The 10,505-nt window shown below is 36.8% G+C and overlaps 1 protein-coding gene across 2 annotated transcripts in view; it reads left to right on the forward strand.

The window, feature by feature from the left end:
* The window catches only part of LOC131428925 (transmembrane protein 132E), a 48,730-nt gene extending 40,932 nt beyond the window's left edge, over window positions 1-7,798 (forward strand). For both annotated transcript variants that reach the window (XM_058592989.1, XM_058592985.1), the window contains 6 exons: window positions 11-203; window positions 1,074-1,632; window positions 1,693-1,870; window positions 1,940-2,060; window positions 2,133-2,963; window positions 3,027-7,798. In XM_058592989.1, coding sequence (XP_058448972.1) covers window positions 11-203; window positions 1,074-1,632; window positions 1,693-1,870; window positions 1,940-2,060; window positions 2,133-2,963; window positions 3,027-3,041 — 1,897 coding nt within the window. In that variant the 3' untranslated portion in view covers window positions 3,042-7,798. The remainder of the gene's footprint in view (window positions 1-10; window positions 204-1,073; window positions 1,633-1,692; window positions 1,871-1,939; window positions 2,061-2,132; window positions 2,964-3,026) is intronic.
* The last annotated feature ends 2,707 nt before the right edge of the window (window positions 7,799-10,505 follow it).

A 10,505-nucleotide genomic window follows, 5' to 3' on the forward strand; every position in this document is an offset into this window, starting at 1 on the left:
CTTTATTCAGGGATATTTCGGTTGATGATTACTTTTTGCTGGTGGAAAGTTTAGATACAGAAGTGGTAGCTTTTGCTCCAATGTTGGCTTCCCATCACCCAAGAGTGATTGCCGTTGGGGAAGGAAACGGTGATTTACTGAGAGTTACGCTGCTGTTATCTGAAGAATGCCGCTTGAGAAGGAATATTCCGGTGTCGAAACAGGTTAGTAATTCCTTTAATTTTCCATTTCACTGTTGCAATTGTATTTTTAAAATATTCATCCGAGTTTGGGTCAAAATTTCCTGAAAGAGTCTATTATAGAATAATCCTTAAAATAGTCATCTAGAAGTAGAAGAAATTTTTAATTCGAGTGACCATCGAAAGGTTAAAGCCGGGGTTAAATAAACAGATAAAAATAACAAGTTTCTGAAAGGGTACAGGGTAAGGTGGGTCAAAAATTTTGATATCAGCTCCACCAAACTTTCCGTGTTCCTTTTGGGTCCCATAAGAACTATGCAAAATTTTAGCTCGATCGGTGAAACTATATTTTCGAGTCCGAGGGTTAAAATTTTGTATGGGATTCAGCATGGGAATATTATTTTATTTACAAAACAAAGATGGAGATGACTTCTAAAGTCTAAAAATCAGTGCATATATTATTCTCGTAGGAAATTTAACGAGGAAGAAAACCTTCGAAAATAACAAAACAAACTGACATTTGTAGGAAAAGTTATCAAAGGAAAACCGACCGGACCGGAGATTCTTGCATTGACTAGCCTTAGACGATAATACACCCGATTTTCAGGTCGTAAGAGATTTTGATCAAAAATAATTTTCGTAACAAGCCTGGTTTCGTTAATAATCAAAATAACATAATTTTCTTACAAGATTTTAGCTTTTTAGCTATGTTATATTGAACGGGTAAGGTAGTTAAAATTTGAGGGATTTAGTTAGGAAGCAGTTAGATTAAAGAGTCACATCAAAGCAGTGACAATGAAAGCTAAGAACATTAAGAACATTATGTAAACAGTTTCTTTTAATCAAATTCATAAACAATTTTCGATAATCCAACAAAAACTATTGTCTTCCTAGGGCATAAAATCTTCGATCGGCCCTCTGGTGAGTGCACTTGCTTCCGTGCAGGTGGACTTCAGTGCCTCTGACATAGGAACTCGACCGGACACGGTTCAAAATGACGGAATAGGTGGACGAGAGCGCAAGCCAGGACACGAGTTAAGTGACTTGGCAGATATTTTAATAGGTATTCCCCTCAAGGATGATCACAGTCAAGAGCCCGCAGCACTTCAACCCTCCAGACAACACCGGGGAGGAATTCCTGGTTATACAAACAGTAAGAGCATGGTTTATGCTGATGCCACCTCGTTGGAGATCGGGATGTATGTGTTATTAGCTGCGTTCTGCTTAGCTATCGGAGTATTTGTAATCTCATGCGTGGTTTATGCATCAAAGTTTCGACCCGTTACAATTGATATGAATGGTGAAGCAAGTGTTCGAGATGGTATGGGGAATGCTTCAGTGTTGGGCACAAAAGTAACCGAATCAACAACTAACGCTCATGATTGGGTGTGGCTGGGACGTGCTACGATGGATCGATCTGCGAACGGAACGGACTTCAGTGGAAATAACAGAGGTTAGAGATGAATAGCTGATTAATTACATCGAATTGAGTGAAAATTTATCTTTTTTTCAGATTCACGAATGCATATCATCAACAATCCAATGAGCTCGAAATATGGAGACGCAGAGGAAAGTGTTGTTCAGGTCAACAGCTTCGATAATCCAAACCATATTCAATTACCACCCAACACAAGCACTGCGATAAACTCAAACACTTACAATAAACGAGACCGCAGGAGCCATACTAAAAAGTAAGCCCATCAGTTGGCAGATTTAGTCGGAACTGTGAATCATTTACTTAATTTTAATTTGATTTCTAGTGAAGATGAAAAGGCTCCTCCACTACCGCCACATGGAGTTCCTGTGATTGGTGGAGTAGAATACCGTCCTCCAGTTCCACCCCATAGGAATATGGGTGTAACTGCAAATGTTGTTCAGCGGGTATGATGATGCATTGCTTGTTTTACTATGAATCAGCCTTAACTAACTACCTACCTACGAAATTACTTCCAGCACCAGGAACCGTTGGTCCAGATGAGAAATCCAAGACGCGTGCATCCACGTTATGTCCGCAATAGTGGCAATAATTGTCCCACAACCAATCCAGCATTCGAAATTCAACTTCATGGTAATTCAGCGCAACGCAACCTGAACTTCACTCAGCAGCAAATCAATGCAGCACTCTTCAACAACAACGTTCCTCAGTACTCTGTTCAACCTATCGTACGACAATCCACGAAATCACCACACTCATTTGAAAATATGGGATTCTCTGTAGTCCCACAGTCGCATCATCTGTCTATGGCGGGACCATCAAATGGCAGAAACTTAGAAGACCTACACATGGCCGAACGATTGGTACAACAATGTGCTCAAAAGTCAGCTTTCAAGTTTGATACCATCAGCAACCCATCGAGTAGCAGGAACAATGCAGTGGCTACTAATCTCTGTAACGGTGATCCAACAGTTAGTAGTAATGCTCAGGAATGTCCGCCGGTCACGATGGAAACGACCACTGAGATCAATTCTCTAGCTGCTGCAACGGATAATAGACGGTTTCGCTGTGAAGATTGTCCAAGTGATGTGAAAACCCTCGACTCTAGTTCTGACGGTAACGGAGGGTTTGTAACACCTCCTACCGAGGAGCAGCAACAGTTACAACAACACAATCAGTCCAAAATACCAAAGCCACCGTTGCCCCCAAAGCATAACAAACCAACGGTTGTGGGAAATCCGATGTTTGCTAGCACGCCCGATAGCGAACTTGGGCCTGGTGAGAGTCTTGGTCTCGATGATTTAGATATGGATTACGAACAAATTATGCACTATTTTGACAATTTGAAGGTGAGTGGTAATTCAATGATTGTACTAAATAAACAAGAGAATCAATACTTCTTCTATTCGTAGGAATCGAATGCCTGAGTTCAAGAGATCATTGCAAAGATCCGCGAGATACTGTCCACGTTCCAGCAACAGTACCGGAATGTAGCCATATCACCTGTCAGCAGTCCAATGTGCATACCCAGTATTAACGACCCAAACTTCGAACAGTTTTTCGAACATTTGAGTGAGTCGTACGCCTAATTCGTATCGCGTTACATAAATCGTACATATTCTTGTTCCTCCTCGGTTCATCTGTTCAACTCTGAGAAGTATATTCTAACTAATCACATACTTAAAACCGTCAGACATTGTTTTCAAGCTATAAATCATATTTAGAATATGCATTTTTTTATTGTTGAAGAAAACGACGCGACTGTATTATAAATTGATCTCACTTGTCGTTTAAATATGCTTTATCGCGATAAAATTACAATCAATCAAATGGGGTTAAAACTAACGGAGCATCTTTGCAGTGATCGTAAAACTAAAGAACAACAACATTTCAATCTGGTTGAAGTTCGCGAAGGAAAAGTAACAATAATAGTACTTCCACACACAAAAAAAGAATAAATCTGTGTATAGCACTCGACATTTTTGTCAAAGTAGGAAATTTGGAGATAATGCCGAAAAAAATACATACTCAAATGATTGTTTTTTTTTGTGACGTGATTGCAAACATAATTTCAGTGGTAAGCAACAGAACTTGAAAGCTTTCATATATCTGGCTTGATCGCAATACTAAAGTAAACAAATAATAACAACGCTCAAAGCGTACCTATTTCCAAATTTACACCTGCGACGATCGACAGTTTCATTTCAATATTATGGGACTACACAAGCACTGAAAGATTCCACAGCAGTGATCACGATTACACACGTTTGAAATGTTCCGTACATTTATCCCGCAAGTTTAGAACATTTGAATAATCTGTCGGGTTTGTTGATTGAAAAACAGTGAATCAAATTACACTCTAGTCATTTAGTTGAAGAAATTGGAGGAAGGATATAAGCGGATTATAATTATTGCAAAAGTATATATTATAGAAACAGTTGTGTAAGATAACTTAATATGTAAAAAATGGAAACTCATACCTTATATTATTATCATTAGTACAGCTTAAAAGCGTAATGGAACCGTTTTACATGAATTAACACAAACCCAGTGAAACCGGCTACAGTTTTTTAGGGTACCTATGTTAAAACATTGATTTCTATCGAACCGCTTCGTATTCTACTGAGAAGGAAACTAAATTGAAAAGCAGAAACACGATTCATATCATATCGATTCTATGAGACATTGTTTATTATGTAAATAGAATTTTTTAATGTGGCATAAGACAGCTTGATTTCATAATTGTACCTCCGTTGGATTAGCTGTTTATATCAAAGAGTGTGTCATGATTTCAAGATTGTATTTTAACGAACTTCAGCCATAAAAATGCATTTTCAAAACCACTTACATTGTCTATACGAAAATGATACCAAAAATTAGCTTTTTAAGGACCACTTAGGCTTAGATTACAGTCAACACAGAAGATTTAGTTCTATGCAAAATGAAATGCATTACCAGGAAATATTATACGCTGTTCATTACGCGCGATATTATGAATGAAATAAGAAAAAAATATGGAAACACATGTACCTATTCATCGCTAAGACATTGGACTCATTGTTAAATTTGGATTTCTTTCAATTTTCCATGTCGTTTGTTCTCATCGAGCTTCCAACTGGATCGTAAAAACATTCCCTACAGTCTTCAAGTTTGTCTTGATTGGACTCGATTGTAAATTGTTTAAACAAACAATTATTTTTACCAGTTTTCACATATTATTTTTGTCGATGAGTTTGCTCTCAATTAGTTCATCTGTGTCATAAGATTTCAATTATACGTAAGCAGCTCCAGCTATACTGAGACAAATCATTCATATGAAACTATTTAACAAAAATTTACTAGAAAAATACTATACTCATCTTCTATCCGCTGCCGCTGTTTTACTGTGCACTTCCTCAGCTTTTACTTGCTGTCTTTATAGTAAAAATAATGTTATTCTGGTCACACCTCGGCTTGTACGTGTGTGTGGAAATCTGAAGCGAGGGTTAGGCGATTGAATTTTGATAGCATTATTCTGAAGGATTGCAATTTTCATTTTATTACACCGTAATGTCGACGTTGTGCATTGCTCTCACTAAACCTGTCTCACTCAAGGAATATTCATAAAAAGTGTAGTTATCTCGATTGAAATATATATAATTAATTTTCGAGCCAAAGAAAATCTCGCTACTAGCAAACAATTCCACGATAAGTCATTGCTTCAGATAACCATATAACCTATTGTTGAGTCAAAAAGGAGTCGAGTGCCAGTTTTTTCCTTATTGAAATCTCAATGTTAACTTGATTTTACTCAATAATGTTAAATTTTACCTTCAAAATTCTACTGTAAAATGAATTTAAAAAAAAATCTTGTTTACCTATTTGCAGTTGTTTGCACTAGATTCGAAGAACGGCGCTTGGACTCGTTGACTTAACATAAGTCATATCTTTTCCGTCTTTCTAAAATCTAGAATCACTCGAAAAAATAAGTTTAACTATTCATCTAGCATTCTTTAATTTTTTGCAGTTGCAGAACAGCAACAAAATCACAACCAAAATGACCAGCTAAATGTATATTGTTTATAAATGAGCTTGATTATACACGCAATCCGCAAATACCAAACTTACATTACAAAAAATGGACAAAGTTATATGCAACAGTATATAGATAAATTTAATGCAAAAGAACAAATAATGCAAATATTTTGTATTCGATATAACATTACGGAGGTATGATTTCTAGAAATATTTATACATCAAGAGATCCGACGCATGATTAGAGCAGAAATCGACAAATGTTGAAAAATAAAATAGCAAGACACATGAATGTTTATTCCAAAGCAGCAAGCGTGTTTAGAATAGTGCAAGAGGCAGAAAATATACCGTTCGATAGCAAGCAAGTCCTAGGCAAGCAAAGATATATTATGGAATATTATCTAAGTGGAACACTGACAAATTATCACAAGTCCGTTCAATGAATAACCTAATGTGGTAAGGTGTAATATATTATAGCTGAAAATATAAATAATGCAAAATGGATACCAAATTACAAAGAAAAGATAAATGTAAAAGCCACTCCCAAAACCTTTTATGAACCCCATATACGCTAGCTAAAGACTTTAGGTAGGATTGAATCAGATTTCAGTCAGAAATTGGCGAGCACAAATACAATCATGTGCGTTCCAAAATTTCGAGAAACAAAAAAAACCGTTCGCCGTATCACGTTAGGACATTCGCTAAACCTGATCGAACCTAAAATTAAATATACATATGAAAACCTATATATCAAACCACTAAAACAAAAATCTGCTTATACAAGACATCAAAACAAAACAATAACAATATTAAACGCATATATAGCTGTTGTCGCTCCCAGCATAAAACAAAGTGTAACCTCTATACAGGCTAATACGTACTAAATAATAATACAATGCTACAGCTGCTCGCGATCCAAACAATACACAAGGTGGGATTCTCTCCAACTGTACTGGCGCACTCTAGGCAATTCTATTGGATTTATCTCTGACATTAGTTCGGCTCTTTTTCATTGAAATCAATTGCAAAATGTTCGAAATAATAGTTAAGACTGGAGTTCAATCTATTAAATTATGTCGATCATGAAAGAGCGTAGTTATTTCTGAAGCTTGGAAAACGGCCTTTCGACTGAAATTGTTAAAGTAATCTCATATGTTTTTATATTAGTATTCTGCTTATGTTTTCTATAATTTCATTCATGCTCCAACAAAAGAAATCAAAGAACAGACGTTTCGCTAGGTTTGATAATTGTTGTTTAATTAACAGCCAATTCTTTCAATGGATAACCTCGAAATTGTAATGCAAAGTACTGTATGAAGATCGTATTACCTAAAAGACACATTCTAAAAACTTTGTTCACTTAATAGCTTCACGATAAATAAAACTTCAAAGCAAATGTAAAACACAACAAGCTGCAAATATTAGTTTCATGAGTTGTGACGGAATCAGATTTGTAAAATTTGTTTAGGGAGTTTTCGCATTCTTTGATTAAATAGATTAGTGAGTAAATACAAGCCATACGAATTTTGTTGACTAATTGTAATGTTTTAGTTTATGTAAACTGGTTTTTTAACTGTTCTGTTTTCTTTTCCTTTCGTTTTCACTATTCCAATACTTACTAAAGTTATTTTCATAGACTACACGAAATGGCAGTGTTGACTTATACGCCCAGTGACATAGTGATAAATCGGTATAATTGGTATGCTTAGTACCTGACTATGTAATCTTCCAATTGATGCCACTCTCTGAATTTTCCCAGTTGTTAGATATTCAAGTTTTTTTTCTGCGCTATTCATCGAATGCGAACATTTTATTATATACAGTTACCACCGATCAGTTGAACGCTAGTACTAGTTGAGGGCAAAACGCCGCACAATTATACTGGAAGAATGCAAACAAACAATTAGTCCTTAGAACGTAATAAAAAAAAAACGACAGCAGCTGCTTGTAATGGCAATTTCAATACAAAATGTTTTAGGAAAATTGCACCGAGTCCTCATTGGTTAGGATGAAATGCAACAGTAAAAATCGAAACTTTGACGTAGCCGAAAAAACAAGCGAGTTACGAAGTCGTGCAAGGAACGATATTATTTAAATTATTACAAAATATAAACAAATAAACGAGATATTATTTGTAACTGTAAAAATAAACAAAAAGTGCTTATATTAATGCGTTTCACTTTTTTTCGATATCGTTGAGAAAGAAAGCCTTTGGTGTTTGTAGTAACATTTAAATATCTCCGGAACCAAGACGATTCCTATATTTGTCGATTTGCAGATGAATTTTGCATGTGACTTATTTATTAGCCCGTATATACGTACTCGAACATCCATATTAAATTGAAACATCGTTGGTGGTTGAATGGTGGCTCGAATCGAATACTGTGCGATTATTTGAAAACTCGCAAATTCCATCGAACACAAATTCTTTGACTGCTTGAGATTAAGGGAAGCTTACGATCTTCTACAGCAAAAACTTTCGGCACTAGTTGGTAGCCGGCACACATTCCCGAGTGGTGAACTGCTACGACCATCATTAGAGTGGATCGCGAAAACTACGCGAACACAAATCTCAAAAACCTTGTTAAGCTACATCAACTTTATTGAAGAATGCAACGGCGCAGTTGATATAAATGCATGAAGTTTTAATTTTAGTATCCCGATATAATAATTTTATCTTGAATTCCGATTGAGACATAATAAACGTATTTAAAAAAAAATGTTGTAGCACTGCAGAGACATTGTGGGACGGGGAAGAACATGTGGGAAAGCGGGTAGCGAATTCCAATTCGCTGCCTCCTGTGGAATGCACCTTCTTTTCCCGCAAATTATTCCAAAGGCTATCAGGACCATCACACAAAAAACCAAATCGACTACGTTCCCATCGACGGGAAATTCTTCTCCGACGCAATTTGATTCGGACCGCTACGATCTGCAACGTAGCGTAGATACTACCGAGGAATACGCACATCAGTTGACAACCAGTAGCTACCAACGAAAGAGCAGCTAGTCGCGGTGACTCTAGAAGACAACTGGAAGGATATAAGATCAGCACTGCATCGATATCGATACTAGGTACGAGGGAACCGAGCCGAGGAAATGAATGGTCTCTTGTTTACGGTAAAGTTTTAAAATCCCATGTCACCTGTTTAATATTTCTCTGGAAGGAGTGATTCAAAGCGCGAGTATTGGCACGAGTGATACGATCTTCCGTTTAGCTTCTCAGTTTCGCTGATTCGGTTTTCTGACACGTAACTTTAAAGTGATGATGGAAACATACATCGGACTCAAAACAGAAGCTAGACGGATTGGAATACAAAATATGCATGCATGTGAGCAGGCCCGTGCGCAGGGTTGGGAGGGTGGCTTGGGTTTTTAACCCCCCCACGGAAGATTTTTCAACAGTAAGTTCCATGAGCAATAGAGTATTTTTTATGTAAAAGTGCAAATAACTTGACCTTTCTTTCAAATTATTGCACCTTCCTCATCTTTTGAACCCCGCTCCCTCCCTTGAAACGAAACTCATAAAGATAAACTATTCTGACATTTTTTTCGAGTCGTAGATTTACCAACCAATTTCTAATAGCATATGCACGGGTTTAATATTTTCTTTTCAGCCAACTGCTATGTAGCAATTGCTTCAATTCAATAAGTTATCACTTGCCGATGCAAAGCTTTTAATACATATCGACTTATCCACCGATTATTATGCCGTATAATTGCGATCCAGCCATAACAATCAATCAATATTCAATGTCTACATATTGTAGCGTTATGTGAAACGCCACCATTCGAACTTCACTCCAACAGTTTGGTGTTCAGTGACATTGACCCTATTTTGCCAACGTCTGAGGCTACTCACACAGCATAATAAAATTATGCCGTACACATCGGCGCGTGTTTGTGGTCAATAGTCTTACATGAAAGGATTTCGACAATACCGTTGTACCACGATTATTCCGTGAAGGATAAATGGTATGATATTCTTTTTTTTTGGTATTGGCCAAACTTAGTTTCAAAAATTATTCTATTACAGTTATTGAAAAATTACATAAAATCGTCACATGTCATCACAATCAACAGAAATCTAACAGGACTTCAGTCGATTCATTGTTGTGATACATGAAAATGTTTTTTTTTTCATTTTTTATTTTTTGTATTTCAAATCACGAGGTCGAGAGCTGATTCGTTCATAGACTACATAAAAGTAAACGATTGTTCCTCGAGACAGACGGTTTCGTATTCTTGAGATTGACCTTTCGATCCCACTCGTAGAGAAGAACTATAGCGGTAAAATATTGAGATCTTCGACGATTACTACGCTAACCCTTTTTCGAAGTGGTAGGCCTTCGCGGGCCTGGCAACGCGGCAACTTTTTTTTTTAATCACGCACTTTGACTTTTTCGGAATGAAGAGCAACGTGGTATCGATCGTGCTTCGCATACGAATTAATACAGACAAAATCCCACTAAAGTGGCCGGCTGCCAGTGATCGTTAATCGAGTAGTAACAAAAGACAAAACCCAAAAAATTGAAAAGAGTTGCTAGAAGAGCAAGAAACCACGTCACCCCTTGATACCAAAAAAGGGGTTTTATATAGCACTGCACAGCATCCGCTGGGATCTTTTTCGGAAGGTTTGGGTACACTTCGGCCTCATGGTGGGAAGTTGGTTGACGGCGACGACGAGAAAATATGCTTCACACTGTTGATTCGGATTGATTCAAGGTCTTGGACTTGTTTGGTATATTATGCGAACGCGATTTAAATGGCAATTGGAAAAAGATAGTGTGAAATTCTAGATACTGTTGTAGTCAATGTCAATACATTATAAAATATGAAATTTAAATATAATGATGATTCTAAATTTTTTCCATGAA

This window comes from Malaya genurostris, chromosome 1 (assembly GCF_030247185.1).
Source record: "Malaya genurostris strain Urasoe2022 chromosome 1, Malgen_1.1, whole genome shotgun sequence".
In the NCBI taxonomy this organism is placed as follows: Eukaryota; Metazoa; Arthropoda; class Insecta; order Diptera; family Culicidae; genus Malaya; species Malaya genurostris.